The sequence below is a fragment of the Pteropus alecto genome, unplaced genomic scaffold, assembly GCF_000325575.1.
Source record: "Pteropus alecto unplaced genomic scaffold, ASM32557v1 scaffold95, whole genome shotgun sequence".
Taxonomy (NCBI): Eukaryota; Metazoa; Chordata; class Mammalia; order Chiroptera; family Pteropodidae; genus Pteropus; species Pteropus alecto.
The window spans coordinates 10,109,723-10,130,116 of NW_006441071.1; the positions used below are offsets into that span (position 1 = coordinate 10,109,723).

Sequence of the window (20,394 nt, forward strand, 5' to 3'; positions counted from 1 at the left end):
CAACTTGCAAAATTCCCCTCAGGGGAGACGAAAGAAAACCTGGCCACGATTCTTGCTCAGGAGGTAGAACTTTGGATTAAATACTGAGAAGGAGGGAATATCATACCAAAATTTGGATAAACAGAGCTAGAAGGATGAATAGAGATATCCGAGAGTCAAGCTCAGGAAAACCAAATACCAACAGCAGAGAGGAGTTGACTCCATTAGGAACAAGGGTACTTATTTCAATATTTTTGAATAATATTGGGGTGGCCTCGGCTATAACTTTATAGTTGGAAGATACGTAACTATCATAGTCACCGTGGGCTGGCCAAAACTATGATGTTGAAGTGGAAATCAGCTTCTATATCACTGAAGTCCTGTGTTGCTCTTTCTCCATGTTGATCATTCCATTCTTCCTGAAGAGAATCTCAGCAAGAGAAGGCAGAAAACAAAGAAAGAAAGCAACTGTGTCATCACCAGCACTAAGAAAAGCCTGGAAAGTGGGTTTTGAGAATTAGGGTCTTACTCATCCATGATATCTTTGCTTCATTAACATGGATAATTAAAATTTGATTTCCTCAACCATTTTTGTTTTTTTTGTTTTTTGTAAATATGAAAGGTCTTCTTATACCATAACTACTAGTAGTTATTCTTCTTTACTAAGTTTACTGCTCTCAGCATTCTGACAAGCTCTAAAATAATGGCCTATGCTGTGTATTGTTAAATGTTCAGTCAGATAGATAGATACAGATGGATGAGTATGTGTTGTGCAAAGACAAGTCAGCATTATTTAATCAATGTTTGTTTGATCCGTGTAAAACAAGTATTAATGTAAGCTGCATCCCATCTGTTTTATCATCCATGTGAAGTCAACCTCATTTTTAAAACTTGATTTCTTATGTAATTACCCCAGAATGACACAGGATGATCAGTTGGGAAGAAATATCATTCGGACTGGTAAGATAAAGGATGGTTATGTTTAGGTGTGTTTTACATGTCAGGTTTCTTCATTTTTGCAGTGGCTCTTCTAATAGTTAAGTAATGTCATGGCTAGTAATTACTAGCTATTAATCATCAGCTGGGCTTTCAAATCACACAGAACTGGGTTTGAGAGTAAATGTATGATTCTAGAGGTGTGAGCAAATTAACCACAAAATAGTGCAGTGCCTGCCACAGAGAAAGCCTTCAGGAAGATTTATTGAATTAATCTTTTTTTACTTCAATTTCTCTGTCCATAAAATAAAGAAAGTAACAAGACCTACCTCATAACACTTGTGAAAATTAAACAGAGTACTGCATGTAAAGCATAATGACCTGGCAGCTATTATAATAATTATCCTGTTATTTACAGGTCTTCTCTTCATGGGTCATACTTTAAGAATAAGCATATTAACATATGTTACATATAACTCATGTTTTCATTATCAGATTTTAAACTTGTTAACCTAAAATGAAAAAGCCAAAATGAGAAGCAACAAGCGTTTATTTGAGATTAAAGAATTGCAATTTGGGGAGCATAGATTCAGGTGGAAACTCAGATATGTGTCCCAATTACAGAGTGAAGGAAAGATGTTTTTAAGAGAAAAGAAAAATAATTACATTAAAAGAAGAAAGAATTCCTATAGGTGGTAACAAGCTGAGCTACTTTGACTATACGTGATAGTTTACTGATTCTATCTTTTAGATAGAGAGCCCATAATCATTAGCCCTTGTGATCAGGATGTCTGCTTTCCTGCTGGCTTTACAAATAGTGGTTTGTAAAACACCTGTAGTTTGGTCTAGTCCAAAGATTTGGAAAACAGGGCACACAAGGCAGTTCCTCTGGATTGGCTGCTCCGGCTCTATTTTAAAATGGTTCCACTTATGTCAGTTTTCACACTCTTCAATGTAGTATCAAATCATGCAGATGGCTGAGAATATGTGTAAAAGTAAGAATGTATATGAGTTAACAGTCTTGGAGTTGATAGATGCAATTTCATCAGTCTAATTAAATTTACGTCATTTTATACATATCTGTGAGTGATCGTAGTCTGAGTAACAAAGCCATCAGATGGAGTAACTCTTCCATCAAAGGACTATACCTCAGTAAGCTTAAGAGCTTCTTGGCATATTTTAGAGAATGATGTGCAAGAAGCTTATGTACTAAATAATGCTCACTGGTGTAAATCTATACTGCTGAGAATTTTAGTGTCTTTGGAGGCTATTCATGATTGTTAATGGACTTGACTTTTTACATTGGTGAGTTTTATTCATGATGAACTCTGTCATTAACATGAAATGTGCACCTTTAATATTGTAATAGCCATTGGATATGTTTTACTTTTGAGTTATACATATACACATAAAAGAATGAAAAATACCCATCATCAAAGATTATTGCTAAAAATTCTGTTAACATAGTATCTTTACTTTTTTTTAAAAAGTCACCTGTACATAAACCTAATTTATCATTAATTTTTCTAAAAACTTGAATTCGATCATTTAAAATCATATTTTATATAATTATTGAACTTATGTTTTCATATACCATGAAATTATAAGTGTTAAAAAAATTTCAGTATTCTTTGGTAAAATAAAAGATGTTTTGATTTTGAAAATATTGCAGGAAATTAAAAAGCCTCCCAGAGTTTTATAATCAAAGCCTGAATGCACTTTTAAAACAATGGTTTTATTCTAATTTAAAAATATATATATATTATTCTATACCTGCAAAATACTTATTTTAGATCATTGATTAACTTTGTTTCAACTAAGGCATCAAAGAAAAGTGTTAAAAATCAGAGAAAATAAGTTTAAAATAAAGAATAAAATGAAGCAACCTTTGTAAACACGATAATACATAATGAAAAATAGAAAACAATAATAAATAGAAAAGCAATTATATTTTATCTGCATTATTATAAATTAATATTCTGACTAAGATGATTATTACATTTAACTGAGCTTCCTTTACTGTTATTCTCAACTGTTTGAAGTGTACTAATAGTCTTGTGATACTGGTCATAGTGTGTTTTAGAAAAACAGACAAAATGTTAAGTTGCCATCAAAACATAAGCCTATAGATGAAGAAAGAATAGTGAACCTGTGCTCAATGAAGCCAGTGAAAAACCAGTCAATTTGAAGAGAGAGGTTAGGTCCAGACAGGAAAGAATAGGGGAGAGTAATCAAGATAAAATAATGTTCATAGAACTGGAAGGAATATTGAACCAAGGTAACTTGTAAACTGCAACAGCAGAGAAGGAAATGGAAAAGTAAAAAAAAAAAAAAAATTAAATTTAAAATCCTGTCTTTCCAGTATTAACAGAACATCTATATTGATTTTCTTCCTATTTGAATCAATGTTGGCAACTATCACTGTTTTTGCTATGATTAATCATTTCATGTTATTCTGGTTATATTAGTGTTCAGCTTCACAAGTAGGATCAAGTGCACCTTGATAAAGTGCACCTTCAGAATTTTTTTTTAAATCATGTTTATTACTTGTGATAAATGCCTATAATCCAATGTAATTTGGTATTGATTTTGTGTGTGTGTGCTGTTTTTCTTTAAAAGTCAATTGACCCCGGCCAGCAGTTCACATGGGAACATTCAAACTTGGAAGTAAACAAACCAAAGAATAGATATGCAAATGTAATTGCATATGATCATTCCCGGGTTCTCCTATCAGCAATAGAAGGTAAGGAAATTCCGATGTTATTTATACCTTTATTTTCATGGGTTTAAGTATGTGCATAAAATATAGTTTTAACTAGGTGTTCAGCCATCTATGAAAGTAGTTAAGATTCAGGCATTGCTTATTCTCACTTTTCTTTTCTCATACAGGTATATTTATACATGGGCAAACAGTATCCCACATATCAAATAACATAAGAATATCCCTCATTTCCTTCTTGCCTCTACCCTAGATGAAAGACTTGATAACATAGTTGATGTTTATATAAGGGAAGCAAGTTGGGGTTGCCTATTTACTGATGGTTGCTGATGATTATAAACAAAAAGGTGATTGTTAGAAGATGCTCCTAAGTTGTTATTTAAGAACAGCTGAGGGGTTTATTTTTTAGTGATTAAATCTGGTTAGCCACTAGAGACAATCTAAAGGTTAGGAGTTGGTGATGTGGTGATTAATACTAATTAAGCACCTTGGAAATGTCTGGTACATCTAATGTGTGGACTGCTTGGTAATCTCTCTCACAATTTTAAGGAGTACCTTCCAGAAGGAATGCATGTGCCTAAAAAATGAGAATTACTCCTCAAATATATCTAGTTTCTCTTAACAATTCTTGAGGAGAGTATTTTCCATTCATTCCTTTCCAATACTACATCCCCGTCACATGGCATATTAAAAACAATCAGGAGTTCATGTTGAACACTCAGCATTTTTTAGTCTTTTTGGCCATGATAGCACATTGGATTGCTGTCCTTAGAAGATAGTTTACAATGTCACTTAAATCTGTTCCTCTGTCATAGCAGCTAACCTGGCCCACAAACTGCTACATTCCACTTGTATCCTCATTGGCATCCAGAAGAGCATTGCAGCTTTTACATACTTGAGAGTTTACTGCTTACCCTCTTCCAGGTGTTTTATGAAACATTAAATAATACCAGCTTCAGACTCAGGCTTTTTGAGAACTTGCAGTTCAAACATGTTCATCTATAGGTGTTTAAATATCTTTCCTTTTTTTCTGCTTCTGAAATCTATGATGACCACCATTTTATTTCATAATTCTGACCAAGTCATACCTGCCTCCTTAGTGCCCAGTGTTAATCTGAAAGTGAGACCATTTAACAGCTTTCCTAGTAAGCATCAAAGGCAACCATTCGTTTCTCATTTTTAGGGAACAAGACCTGTCTTTCAGCGTTTGAGCAAGCTCTTACCTATAGCCCCTTTCATCAAAATGGCATTATTTTTCATAGATATATTTTGTAAAATTCCCACAATTAATTTTACTTTTGATGTTGGAAACGTTATAGTCCCTTCTTGCGGTGATTAAAAATACTGTAAGTTCAAGAGTTAGCCTTTTTTCCATGTTGAAAAAAACTGTTTGGATTTATCAAAATTTCACCAATGCTAGTTCAAGCAGGGTAGTGTCAAACTAGTAATTGCATTTTTCAAGTCCTATTTAGAAACTGTAATTGGTATATGTTGTCGATTAACAAAGGGTTTATATTTATCTCTGTATTTCCCATTTTAAAATGTAAAATTAAGAATAGCGATTTCATATCTCAAGTCTCTTAAATCATCTCCATAGTAAATGAGAAATTAACAAGTCTCAAATAATAGAGAAATCTTATTTTTTTTATTATTAAAGCGAGATATAGAAATAAAATAAATGAATGTAAATTGAGAATGCATTTGTCATAATCTTGGCTGGAGAGCCTGTCAGTCTGCCTTTGCTGTACTATAGCATTGTTTTCACTCAGAATTAGGTCATTCAATACTACTACCTCTCTGTACTTTTTCCTACTTTGTCGTTGTTTTCCTTAACCTGCTATTTTTTACAGTCTTAACAATAAAGTATGTCAAAAAACAAGGAATATTCCTCCTTGTACCTTTATTATGATAGTTTGAAACTATGTACATTTCATTCCTATGCTATTTTTACAGTATAAAAGCCAAAACACTTGAATCAAACTAAAACCTACCTTTTTATAGCTCCATGTCCACAAATACACCCTAAATCTAGAGCTGACCTAGAAACCAAAAGTCTTTCAATCCTAAGTGTTATGCAAAAGGTTAGAAGCATTTAATTGAAGTTTATGGGCTATACAGAGAGCTTTTAATCTAGATTACAACCACTGAACGGCATTTTATCTCAGACTAAGCTCTAACTAGCAAATATTTAAAGGGGCAAGCAATTATCCTATGTCTTAAGCACAAAGAGAAAATGCTAGCAACTGGAGCCCAGAACCACTAACTGAGGCTTCTCCTATAAAGTGTTCTTTGATAACAGAGCCAGATTTTTCAAATGTATTAACATGTTAAGTGACTTCATGTACAATTTATAAAATTTAACTTGGTTGTTTTGAGTCCAGTGGCAATAACTTAAAAGACTTTGGTAGAGAGTTTCATTTTGCGTATTTTTGTTGTTCTCTCAGTGGTACTGGCTACTTTATTTTACTTTGCAGAGTTATGTGACGAACATTAAAGAAAACACTGGAAGTTGCCAAAGTGATTTAGATTGTCTCTATCTTTGTTTAATAGAGCAAAACTTTTACACTATTTGCATTGAGAGATGGCAGGGGGTAAAAAATGAAAAGAATCAGGAATTCTGTATGGGCACCAATGTGCTTACCAAATTCCTTGAAAAGAGTGACACTTCTTGACATGTTTCCAAATTACAGTCATTTTATTTATGCTGGGAAAACTGCGGAATAAATTCAAGAGAGCCCTAATTATAAAATGCGTATAATCGTTGAATTATAGAGTAATTAGTATGTGAACAAATTGAATTTTTGACCAGTCCAGTTACCATTGGGGTCCCCTCCATGTTTAGGCAGTTTTTAAAAGAAAATAGTGATTCCTGAAGAAGACAGGTGATAGAATTTTAGTGATTCATAATAAATATTGTCAAATTAAGTCTAAATGGAAACTAATATTTATATGTACATAAAAATAATATATAATTATATGCCTAATCTTAAAAAATTCAAAGTTTCTCAGTAAGTATAATTTTATTAAAGTAGTACAAGAGAAATGGACAACCCAAAAGATGAAGAACAAGGAAATCTGGGTTTGAGTCACAGCTCTGTCACTAACTAGTCATGTAACTCTCTCTTCTCTGAGTATGTTTCCTTAGTTGTAACTTCTTTCATTCGGACTTCCAAGAATTAGCTCTATGTAATTTTCTTATCAATTATTTTATTTACAGTATGCCCAACAGTCTGATGAAGCAACAGCTATTTTACTATGTATAGGTATTCATATTTAGAGATGAGAAAACAAGTTCAGAAGAAGGACTGGCCTCGAGTAGCACAGGATATAAGCAATACAGCTCAAATTAGAATTGAACTCTTCTAATTCCTCAGCTTCGGCTTCCACAGCACACGTTATCCTCACCACTTTCCTTCTGATACAGGTTGTGACTGTGACTAAGTAATTTGGCATGGATCCAAAGACTCAACCTTTTTGCTTAACATCCACTTTGTTACAGGCATTAACCTGTGGATAACACAAACATTACATTTTAGTATTTAATTTCCTATCTTATGACATAACTTATCTGAGGCAGTGACACCATATGGGAATCATCAGTGATCGAGATGCATCACAGGCCTAATTGCAGTAGATTGAGTATGTCTATGCCTACCTGGTTCCACAGGTGATTTACTTACCTCAAATATCTTTTTATGTATCTTCAACTTCTTGTAAACTCAGAAATATCAATTAGTAGTACAATATTGTAATGCCTTATAACTGACAAAAATTCACTCTTCTTATTATAGTCCTGGATAAAAAGGGTTTTTTTTGTTTTGTTTTTGTTTCTGTTTTTTAATAAAATGCCCTTCACGCTGCCAGTACTATATTTCTTTTAGTAGGATTATAATTAACATTTCACTTTAAAAATCATATTGACATGGAGTTTTTTAAATTGTTGGCCAGGTCAAAATGTATAGTAAATTTAAACCCTACTTATTTAATTCAACAACAAAGACAAGAAGTTATAATAGATACGATTATCTGCGTACCTACTGTGTAGCATGTACCATGTGATTGATTTGATATACGGTATATAAAAACATGCATAAATTTTATCTATAGTGTTCAGAACAGTCTTGAAAGCCAGTTGTTATCTTCAGTTTTATAGATGAAGAAACTGTTAAATTTTAAAAAGTCAAGTAACTTGTTTATAATCAATAGCTAGTAAGGACCAGAGCCAAAATTCTAATACATGAATCAGTCAGACTCAAGAGTGCTGTTCTCTCCTGTAGACCACTCAGATCTATAGCCCCTTTGGAATTCATAATGGCTAAGCCTATACATGCCACATCTAATTCAAAAATGGTCCATTGTTGGCTGGAGAAACTGTCTAGGAAATTTGAAATATAAATTTGAAACATGATAGAAATCTTAGAGCTAGAGGTCTTCAATTGTGTTCTTAGACTCTAAAGTGAATTTTTCCAAAGAACAAATGACATATAAATAGCTTTCAGGTGTTTTGTTTTTTTTTTTAATATTACGTTTTAAGGTATATTACGAAGATGATCGGATAAGAAGACAGATAACTAAAAGCAAAATCCCAATTTAAGCAGCCATGTGATCTTTGTCACATCACTTAGTACGATTAATGTAGACACATTGTGGGAGCTGGATCCTTTTGTGAATCTGATGAACATTTTAAACCCCACTTGAAAACAAAAGGCACCTACACACATTATACACTAACTTCAGAGAGTTCATAGACACACAAGCCTTTTGCAGGCCCATTCTCCAATTTAGGAATCCCTGATTTAGTGCCTTGTTCTGTTTCCTCGTAAAATGAGGATGCGTAAGACTCTTCCTGCCATTCTTAGTACTCTGAAAGTTGATTCTAAATCTGGAGATCAATAGATAATGTAAATAGTCAGATAAATATTAAATCTTGGACTTTAAAAGATTATCTCTTTCAAAGGAAAACAGACAAATACTTAAACCAGAGAGTTTACCCCAAATAGAATTATTGGCTGGTGTGCGTCTCTACTACCAAGCCAGGTTTAAGTGGTTTTATCTATGAGAGTTAGAAATGACAAAGAATAAACCACGTCATGTCATATGCATTCTTTAACATTAGTGTTAGTTAATTGATAAAAGAAGCTTAGTAAAATATGGATTTCTTTTATTTTTTCTAGTTTGGGGATATATATTTAAAGTTTCAAAACATAAATATATTTATTTACTTCATCTCTTTAATGGCTACATTCTTACAAGGGCCCATATGCCTCTCAAGAACTTATTTCCTATTAAAGTGTCCTAGGCTCTTCTTGCTTCTGAAAAAGCTTATTTGGAGAAGTTATTCTTCCTCTGTTTTCTCATATGTGCAATATGATTAATAATAGTACCTGTCTCCTAGAATTATTAGAATTTAATGAATTAATGCATGTAAAGCCTTTAGAGGGGTGCTTGGCATGCAAAGAAAATGCCTAGTAAATATTAGGAACTATTAAAATTATCATTGCTGGTATTATAAATTTTATTACTACCAAGAATAGGTCCTTTTATCCTCAGATGGAATTTCTTTGCTATGTGATCTATGGAAAAATTAATAATATCCAAATGAGAAAGCTGCATATATTTGGAGTACTCTGTGAAGCAGAAGAAAATATTGGTGCTTGATAAATGAAAACCAGACCCATAATAGCATTACGAATTTCAACCAAGGGAAGAATATGTTCCTTTAAATGGAAATCCAAAATATATCATCTGCTGTTTGATTTGCATAACATGAGCAATTCAGAAAAACCCAACTGTAAATAATACAGATGATGTTACAACAACTTGATTGTTTGTGAGATGGGCAATTTAGCACCTTTAAAATGAGAAAGTGGCTCATAGGAATCACTACCCCTAAGATAAATCTAATTTTAAAAAGTAAAGAGAAGAAACTACTGATATTCTCCTGTACTTTGCTTCACCATATGCTATCACACTAGTGTTCTATGTTAATATTGTGTCTTAGTATCTCCTCTGCAGGATTCATTACTGTCTCTACCTATTCATTGAAAACAGCTATCCACCCACAGTAATACACTCTCCGATTTCACATCATACCCATGCTGTGAATCTTTTTTTTACAGGCCAGATCTAGTAACCTGTGATTTTTTTAAATATGTAAAAACAAACAAAAGCAGCAAAATCAGTTAATTACATTATAGTGACTGAAAATGTCCCATATGAAACTATAACATCAAAGAATTATTTTTCCCAGTAAAGAATTCCTTTAATGGCTGACGTACTATTTCCAGAATCAACTCACTGAATATGTTACATTTGCCTCCCTCTAGGTTCTCTTTCTCTCCTCTTTTCATCTATCATCTGTCTGTCTGTCTGTCTTCCTCTTTCTCTCTTGTTATCCTAGTCACTGGTGAATAGTTTGTGAGCACCCACTGTTTATTTTATCTTGTTCTTGAAATTCTGTCGAACAAACTGAAGAAAATCTGTTAGAATATATGCCCCATCTGAAAAAAATTTTTTTTTTCTAATTCTCGTCTAATTATTGGTTGAGTTTATTTTTCTCATATTGTTCAGAACATTGGTCATTGACTTAGTACAGTTTCTTCAACATTTTTGGTCTTTTCATTTTTCAGGTTGCTTACAAGCATGACAGAGTTTAATCTTATTGCAGAGTGATTTTTAAAAATAAATAAAAACATCTCTTGGGGAAATTGCGCAATTTTTTTCTAGCTTAATTTGTCTTAAATGAAAGGCTAGATGGAACTTAGCGTTTGGAAACATGGGACAATGTCACAAGGTTCTTGCAGCCTGCGTAAAGATTAATTGGAGCTGTTTAAATAGCTTCTTTCTCCTGCATGCAGCCCAGCAAGTGCTATGGGATCTGGTATACAGCTCCTGCCTCAGCCTGTACCTGAGCTGTTTCTTACCTGGAAAACAGAATAAACATTTTTAAGAGATGGCTGGTTGTATTGGGTTTTGTCTTTACTCTTGTTCCCAGAAGCTAATCAAAGAGTAAATCTGAAAGCTGTTAGTTTATTTTTATCTCCATTGTCTTTAGTTCAGTTATCGGGATTTTTTTTTATTGTACATTTATGCAGATTGCGCTAATGAATGTATGCTCCATTACTCCGAGGCTGTAGAGAAACATGGGTATTCTGTGGTTAGACTCATTTCTTAGAATAAAGGCACAGGCTATTGATTACTGGGAAGACTATAAGCACAGATTGTACCTTGCTGGGAAGTTACAATTATTTTTGTGTTCTCCATTGATTTTTTTAATATGGAAACTCAAAAGGGGCCTTTCAGATATAAAATTACTTTTCATCAGTGGGGTATTTAGGAATGAATAGGTTTATTTTATTTCTGTTTAGTATATCAATCATAAGAATAACTAATATTTAGAAGTTTCAAATGTATTGACTTATTTGATTCTCACAGAGGTGTTGGGTAGGGACAGTGTGATAATGCTGCTCATATATTAGGATATATATATGGATACTGAGGCTCTGAGAGTTTTATACAGACAGAGCTCCAGTCATATACCTTGTTTGATTCTGACTACCTCATTGTCGAATGAAGCCCTGTAATAACTTCATATTTATTAACATACACTAAGTAGACCAAAACTCTGATATGGCTGTAAAGGTATGTTAAACTAACCCAAGCTCTGCTTTATTCCAGGGCAAGGGCTCTCTAACAAGTAATAAGGGGCTGATAATTCTCCAACACTTGTAGCTCACCTTGAAATATATTCAAAGAATTCAATCACCCACATCCTTCCCTGGGGCCACTCTCATAACCCAGCCTCCTAAGGAGTACAGCGGTTTAGAGAACCATGGAGAAGACACAGAACATTGAGAGGGTGGAGGGTGGGTTCACAAACTCTTTGAAAGTTATTTATTGCCCCATCAATATTCACTGTGGTGATGAGCTGCAGTACCCACAGAGCACGACACACTTCTAAGATTATTGTCTTGTATGCTGTAGCAACATGGAGGGTAACTTGCCAAACTGTGGTCGCATACGGGGATGCCATGGCAGATAATGCACTGTGCCCTTGCAAGAAGCATTTGTTTTCTCTGGTATGTGGTAAAGAGAATCCTTCAATTTGGCTAGTTCTGATATAGCCGTGGGTGGCTGCCGCAGTGCAAGTGAAGGGGAAAGAAAACCTGTGTTCTTTGGAATTAAATAAATTTACTCGTAATAATTTTTATTGGATTTCATTTTTCTATTTTCTATCCTCTAGTTTTGCCACTGTCAGCCAACAAAGTAAACATTTTTTTCTGCATTGTAGGTTGTAAAAATTGCAATCTAGGTCTTAACTAACAATTTGTTGTTGTTAGTTAGGTTTTTTGTTTTGTTTTGTTTTGTTCATGTATTGAAGTAGAGGAGGAGACATTTACTAAATAAAAGTTAGCTTTTGTGCTCTATTGGAACTTGAGTACTTCTATCTTACAACAGAGAATAAACTAGCTTACCAAAAAACAATTTATTTTTGACACAAACTTTACTAGGGATTTGTAGATGTGAAAGGAAATAAAAGTACCTGGGTTTTGATGCCACACTGAGTTAGAGCAGAATCAGCTGCTCAAGTAGAGGGTCCCTCTCCAGCTCTGCACAGCAGGTCCTCGAATAACATCCTCCTTTCCGTATACAACTGATGATATAAACTTAACTCTTGTTTATATCAATTAGCTTGTAGTAGACTTGGTTCTGTTGTACATCATTTCACTTAAAGTCACAAAACCTATGGACAACGATAAGTGAGGACTTACTGTACTACGGTAGCATTTTGTCCCCTGGAGCCACGGGTGGGATTCTGTCTTCCCCCACAGGCTTCCTCTTACTCATTCTCACCTCCACAATTCAAGGAAAGCTTCTTTCTCTGAACAGACCACCTACTAGCCTAGTCCCACCACCTCCTCTTGTTTTTGAATTTATGTGTTTTTTATCCCACCAGGGTCTAATCAAAGATCTGAAGTATCAGTCACAAGGAAAAATCTCAGCACATCAAAGGTGGAAACAGTCAGAATCAGCTTGAAAGAGAATCAGAGCATGTTTCAACATAATCTGAGAGACACGAAACCTCTATCTTAAGATAACTTCACAGAGATTTCCAAATCCAAGAAGGTTAAGAATACCACAGAGAGACATCTTATTTTAAAACTCAGAAAGACTTGCGGGAATCGATTTGTCCAACATGCCTCGTTTAGTAGATAAGCAATCAGAGGTATGGACAAGTTGAACAACTGCCCAAATGGCAAAAAGCAAACTGCCAGCAGCCCTAGACAGGAGTCCCCATTTCCTTGTCAAATTCTCTAAATTTTCAGCAGTGCTTAATGTCCCGAGACTTCAACAGGCACATGTTACTTTTCCTACAGTGTAGGGTGATACAGAACTATACACATTCTCCTTATGATTACTTAATTTAACATCGATAAAATAATTCATGTATATTTTAGGTCCTGCTTTTTCTGTTAACATCAAGGCATAAGGCCTTATTATAAAATATGTATATTTATAAGCACCCCTCAACAAGAGAAATCTTTTCAAATCAACTTATCTGCTGACCTGCAAGATCAAATGCAAAGCAAGTCTTTATTTTAAATAGACCCACCTGGCCCAATTAGGCCTCCTACTCAAATTAACAGTAAAAAAACAAACAAACAAGAAAAAAAACTTAACCCAGTCATGACAAAGCAGTTCAGATATTCTTTAAAATTATAACATGCTTTCAAGGTCTTAAAGCATTCCTCAGTAATTATTTATAGCAAATATTCTTTTGAACAGAGTAGCTTCATCTTTCCAAGGATTCTTCCCTTCTGTTAATATTCAAACACATGTAGGAACAATGTCATGAAACCCTATCCTATTCATTTCATGCTTAGATGAAGAAAAAGGGTGTTTTCCTTGCATTTTGAACTCATAACTTTTTCAGAGTACAACAGGTAATTAAAAGAACAGAGGATCCCAAAGTCCATGCCCAGTCTTATTTTTCCACTAAAAGCTATAACTAGCTATTCCCAGCAAAAACAAAGAGATTGTAAAACAGGCCTAATTCTGTTTGAATAGCTATTTGCTATGGCTTGCTATGCATGAAGAACACAAACACAGCTCTACCAATTATTCACTTCATCACAACCTCCATTAGTCTTAAAGGCTTAAGTTTTACAGCTCAAAGTTTAGTTTGCCCCAAAACACAAAGACCCAGTATAAATCATGTAAATAATATTTTTAAGTACCACTAAATAGAAGTTCATTCACTGATGAAATATACTCTGATACAGGAAGGGGGCATACTGGTATAATATGAAGTCAAGATCCAGCCTAGATCTTCTCACTTATAAGATTGGAATGACAAACATTATTAGTGTGGGAACTATTTACATGACTATGATTAATTGGAGAGGACACATGAAACAATATATGGGAATTTATGAAATTTATAAATAAAACTACAGATTTCTAGGAAAGAGCAAGTTTTAGACCTAAATTACTCTTCTTGAACAATGACATTAAAACTGACTTCAATAGACAGTTCCTGCAGCAGTGCCAGTACAAAGATTTTGCCTATGACAGGCAAAAGGCAGACATCTTTGTTATGTTCTTGTTGTTTTAATAATTTTTCAACACTACCATCCCCAGTGAAAGACAAGCACCATTGTTAAAATACTGTACAAAGGTCTCCTTGACTTTCAAAAATAAAAGTAGTCAGCTAATTCATAGTAATTCTATATTCTCTCAGTACTGCATTTTAAGTTAGATTTCCATCCATCATAGCCCCAGAGGAATTCAATTAATTCTCACACACTTCTCTTAGATTAGTAGTGCACTCTGATTAGTGTTGCATTAGCAAATGAAATCATTGTCTGGTTAAGACAGGGGATTGAAAAATAAGCAAATATGCATTACTTGGAGAAAGTCACCCCCCAAAAAAGTGAAAGAATGTTGTAGATCCAGCCTCTCAGCAGAAATATCACAATCAATAGCTACTGAAGAAGCATTTCATGGCACAAGAACACTTGGAAAACCAGCAGGTTATGTTTCCCACCTCCTCCACCCCACCCCGCCACACACACACGCCCACAGGGTTAAAAATCTTTCTAAATGTGTCTTATTGAAAACTGAGGTCTCATTGAATTGAAACACTGCCGTTTAACTTTAGCTTCCAGTCTAGGGTTAATATGTTTAGAAGGGCAAGCCACCACCCTTTCTTAAATCTTTTCTCATTCATCTTTCTACGTAACTCGTTATGCTGCATTGTATGAATATGGACACATTAGATCTTAGAGCTTCTAGAGAACATAGCCCTGTCTCATATCTCCACGTTGCAAAGGACACATGAGAGAGAACTTAACCTGAAAAGCCTTTTTGCTAGAGTAAGGTAAGGGATTTGCTAGAAAGAGGCTTTCCTTCCAGGTGCAACCTCTTTACAGAGAAGTGTCAAAATAGAAGAGGACCCTCGGCATTATTTTCAAGATGTAAACATTAGCCTAATAATTAGCTCTACTATGTTTTGAACTTTTAATTCTTTTCTTTTCAAAATATCAAGTCCCAAATTCTTACAGCATTTGGTGATATAGTATTGATCCTAGGTGCCTAGTAGTTTTCAGGCAGAAATTTTATTTTTATTACTAGGAAGTACAACTATTATTCAGTAGCAACCTAATAATAACAATAATTTATTATTTAAACTTGAGGAGTATGTCTAAAAGCAACTTATTATGTAATAACTGTTTAAAATTTATACAAGAATGTTAGATGGCTTAATTCCTTTGCTTTAGATATAAGTCTCATGTCCACTGCCTCTGTCCTCACACACATAGTTCAGACACATTTGTTACCCTTGATCAGGAGGAAATGGCACAGTGCCCATTTGATATGTAGTCTGAGTCATTAACCCAGTTTTTCCATCTTGAATTTTCTTGGGAAAAAGTTTTCTTTATATTGGTAGCTGAGTGGGGCCCATGGCCAGAAGCCCTTAAAAAAAAAAAAAAAATCAATTCTTTAATGTTGCTAAATGCTAAATTAAAATTTTGAAAGCGGGCTTTTCTCGTGTTGTAAAATAGATTTATTGTTGGCTCAGAAACAAATCCTGTGGACATGTAGATGTGCTGCTTCCCAGTGGCTGTAACCTGAGGACTTTATTTAAACTGTCCTTTGAATCTACAGTAATTTGATGTCAGGGAGGAATAGGATCTTTATCAACAAAGGGCTGCCAGAACCCCAACTGTTTCTTGAGTAGCTGTAATAGATGAATAATGTTACAACCAACTGTGCATTTCAGTTTTTGCTCAAAAGGCTTTTCACTAATGCTGGTGGTATTCCATATCCATGTGTTCATCTCGGAGCCCAGTAGTTTCCATCTGACTTTCATTAGTTTTCTTGAGAGGATCAGTTTTACAACTGGAATCAGAAAAGCAGTCAAAGTAATTACAAGTGGCAATCAGTGAAATATAATAATTTTAGCTTGGAAACATATGTTCCTTTATAAAGAAGATATTTTTTTCCATAAATCCAGCACCTATATTTTCCCAGGACAAAAACAGTCCATGTACCGCTTCTTATGCTACCTCCCAGATCACAGTGATATCCCTGTAAACTGATTGTTCCCCTCCAGGGATAGGCAACTCATTACCTCCCAAGGAAATCTTTTCCTTTTTTGATTCCGACAATTTGAAAATACTTTACCAAATTGGAGATGAAATCCATATCTCTGTAGTGACATCTTTCAGAATTGAAAACTGGGGTCTTAACAGAGTAAACCCAAACCTCTTTTCAGTTACTCATGGGCAGCTCTTTTCTCCAACCCCTACCTTTTCCTTTCTTATGTTGAATACCATTGATTTCCTTAATCACTTTGGCCACTCTCTTTGGAAGAAGCTCAAACTTGCCTATATTTCTCTTAAAGACATCATCCCGATGGAAAATTAGACTTTCATTTATAATATTTACATTAATTACAGCTCTGCTATTTATTAAATATTGGAACCAGGGCAAATTATTCACTGTTTTTGTCACTAGAGATAGCAAAGATGAATAAAACAGGCATGGTTTAAAGGGCAAAACAGGCAATAAGCAAATTAGCCAACAAATATATAATTACAGAATTGCCAAATAGTATAAAGAATTGCCAAGAGAGTTCTGAGGTCCCATGGTATGAAGGGCAGGCCTTCTGAGATGGAAGCTGAACGTTTTGTGATGGGAAGGTGACAGTATGTTCTAGGATGTGGGGTGGCGATAAGGTAGGAGATTATTGTTTTCTAACAATTGAAGCAAAGTCTAGAGTTTAGAAGTTTAAGAGTGGAGTGGAACTAAATGAGTTTGGAGAAATGTAAAGCTTAGTGGCCATTGTTGAGGGTTTGGGTTTTATATGAAGTATAAGGAGAAGCCATTATTGGATTTGAAGAAGTTACGGTGTCTGAAATAAATAAATAAACTGTTTAAAAAATTGTCGTCATGCTAGATGGAGAACAGACTGAAAAGGATAAAACTAGAAGTGGGACAATCAATTATGAGGCAACTGTCATAATCCAAAAAGAGGTTCATGTGATACAACAACCCTGTGAGGTTTAAACATGAAGCTTAAACTCTACAGAGGTTAAGACAGTCATAGCAGACTGCCTGCCTATAATTAAACTTGACCCACCCCCCGCCCCAGCTTGAGCAAGTTCTTCAATCTCTTGTATATCTCAATTTGCTCTCTTGTGAAAGGCAGATTGTCATAGGACTTACTTCATAGAGTTTCTATGAGGATTAAATGAGTTCTCTGTTAGCTAAATCCGCAAAGAATTTTTCACCATTATACACGATCCACCATATATTGCATTTTTTGGACTCAGGCATTATTTTTAGTTTTGTCTGTAAATGAGAAAGATAGTGAGTGAAGAATGTGACCAAATAATTATTTATCCTCCATTGCAAGCTATATTTGCTGATGCAATTGAGAAAATGTAATGTGTGAGAGAAGACAGTCTATGGACAATTAGTTGTGTTTTCCTTTCTTTGGTAGTCTACCTTGTTATTTTATAAAGATCCAACACTTTGAGCATTGCATTTCTTTAACCCCATAAGACCTGTTTTTAATCTTGCTTAAAACCCAAATTCTACTCTATCACTGTGACGCTAGCATAGTGTGGAACAATAGTACAACAGTGCCACTAGGCTGTATCCCAGGCTGTTTCCTCTTGTGATATATTCACCTAGTTGAATGACACTCATTGTTTTATAGGCATCCCAGGAAGTGACTATGTGAATGCCAACTACATAGATGGCTATCGGAAACAAAACGCCTATATTGCAACACAGGGATCTCTCCCCGAAACATTTGGGGACTTTTGGAGAATGATATGGGAGCAACGGAGTGCCACAGTTGTTATGATGACAAAACTAGAAGAGCGATCCAGGGTAAGAATAAATATCTACCTCTTCCCTCTCAAAATCTCCCCTCAGCTCCTATGTTGCATACTTTATTCTGTTTATACTCTAATCTTAAGCTTTAATGTTATAACATTCATTGTGAGTGGGCATCAGCAACCCTGACTAAACCATTCTTCTAAGTCTTTTCAAAAACGAAATTCTCTCATGTTACAATGTATATGATTGCCAAAAGAAAAAAAAGTAGTACTCAAAAAAGGAGAGAAAATGTTAGAGAAAATACATTTTAGCTCGAACCAATTCTTTCTGAAACACACATTGAAGAACACACAGACTTTGAGATTTTCACCAACATGTACTTCCCAGTATTTTCGCAGTTTGCAGTGTGAGATCTAAAATTCTGAGATAAAGGCTGTTGTTTAAATTATTCAAATTAGCATAAATTAAGTCAGGCAGCCTGAAAAATGATGTGGGTTAATACAAAGCTGAGAAAACACATAAATGTATGGAAGGCACTTTGCTAGTTTAGCGTTCTCCAAAATAAATAGAGTTTAATAAGAAAGTCATTGCTTAATAAGGTCTGAAAAGGAAGTTTTATTCATCATATGGGTCCAATGTTACGGTGCATGGCACATTAGTTAAACGCTGTTGGTTAGAAAACTAAAGCGTAATGGGTAAGCTATATTCCCAAGAAAATATGCATATATTATAGCAATCTGATGAAAGTCGATCTTTAACCTTAAGAATTTAATGAAGGAGTCTCCAAAAAATCACTAAAGACAGCTCAGACTCCCACTGAAGAGTGGGACATTCAGGGTAGAGTTTGAAACCACCCAAGAGAGGCCTCTCACTGTGGCCACAATAGCCTCAAAAATGATATTTAGACAGCAGCCAAAGCCCAATTCTCCATTCGTTGTGTGACAGCTGAGGGTTTTTAAATGGTCATCTAAGCTAAATTCATGGCAGTTTCTCTTAGCCCAGGTGTATATAAGAGGGAAGATTTGAAAGCTGCTCAGAGGATTTATAAGGGAAAAACTCAGATATAGGAAAATACAAAAAGCCCCAGCTGTTGTTACCTGACAAATAAGGAGGTAAGAAATCAAAAGATATGGTTCACAACTGGTCTAGCAAACCTAAAAAAGGAATCAGATCTTTTTAAAACATGTGAATTCTACAGAATTATTGAAATATTGTCTGAAATGAATTTAGATGAAAACTGTTAAGACTATAAAGACAAATATCTGTCCTACCTTACATGCAAACTCCATTCAGAAGGTGTAAATGCGTCTATTTTGATTTGTACTCAGGGTATAACAGCTATATCTCAAGTCCTTTCTTTAAGAACAGCCTCCCCACTTACATGATTCTTGAATATACCTGTTAATAATTATAGCATTATCTAACACATATTAGGTGTATGGATATTTCACAACAACCCTGTGATATGAACACTACCATAATCTCTACTTTGCATATGAGTAAACTAAGTCCAGACATCCCAGAAGGTCACCCAAGGTCATTTAGCTACCACGGTTAGAGTTTAAAATTGAAGACAGCCAGTCTGACTCCAAAACACCTATGCTTAACCATCAGACCATACTGTTAACACTTCTGTGACTCTGAGACAGCTGAACTATTATATTATGGCATGCATGTAAATCTAGCCTACCTGGACCACTCTGCTTGGCGATACCAGCTGGTAACAAGCAGTCATTTGCAAAAGCTGTTTTCTGTAAAACACACATTTTTATCTTGACACTGCAGGCCTTCATTAAACCATGCACAGAAACTTGTTTTGAAATAACTAAATGAAATTCTGCCCCTTTTCTCCCTAATTGCTTCTAATAATAAAGTTAGTTCTAACTGGCCCCACCGCCACTGCAACATCTGATGGTAATGAGCAGTTCTTGGCGGAAGGCATTGTGACTTAAATACCTACAGTTTATCTTTATGTTGCAGGCTACCTTTTTTCGCTACCTCAGACAGAGAAACTTATTTGGAAGTTACTAAATGAACCTCTGTTTGCTCCCTTCATTAATTACTCTTTGCTCTTGCAAGCTAGCTTTCTCTTTGTTAAATGACCTAAAGGAGGCCAATTAAAATGCTGTCTTGTGATTTGCATTCAGTGATGATTCAGCCTGTACCCAAACTTGCAATGATCTGCATAAGCCAACATTGAGGAGTCTCAACTATTATTAATCTGACCATACAAATGAGCTCTGACCACCCCCCAAGGCCCAAAAGTCTTTTGTTCCCCAGTCTGGAACACTTGAGAATAAATGACTAAATGCAATGGAGAAATCTAACCAAACGCTGGTCCCCAAAATTATTTCACCTGCTCTTTCATCTTTCTACTTCACATCTACCCACCTTATCTGTTATTTTTT

At 34.9% G+C, this 20,394-nt stretch overlaps 1 protein-coding gene across 17 annotated transcripts in view; it reads left to right on the plus strand.

The window, feature by feature from the left end:
• Nucleotides 1-20,394, plus strand: part of PTPRD (protein tyrosine phosphatase, receptor type D) — a 468,668-nt gene that overhangs the window by 394,241 nt on the left and 54,033 nt on the right. For all 17 annotated transcript variants that reach the window (XM_025051481.1, XM_025051483.1, XM_025051482.1 and 14 more), the window contains 2 exons: nt 3,535-3,658; nt 17,862-18,037. In XM_025051481.1, coding sequence (XP_024907249.1) covers nt 3,535-3,658; nt 17,862-18,037 — 300 coding nt within the window. The remainder of the gene's footprint in view (nt 1-3,534; nt 3,659-17,861; nt 18,038-20,394) is intronic.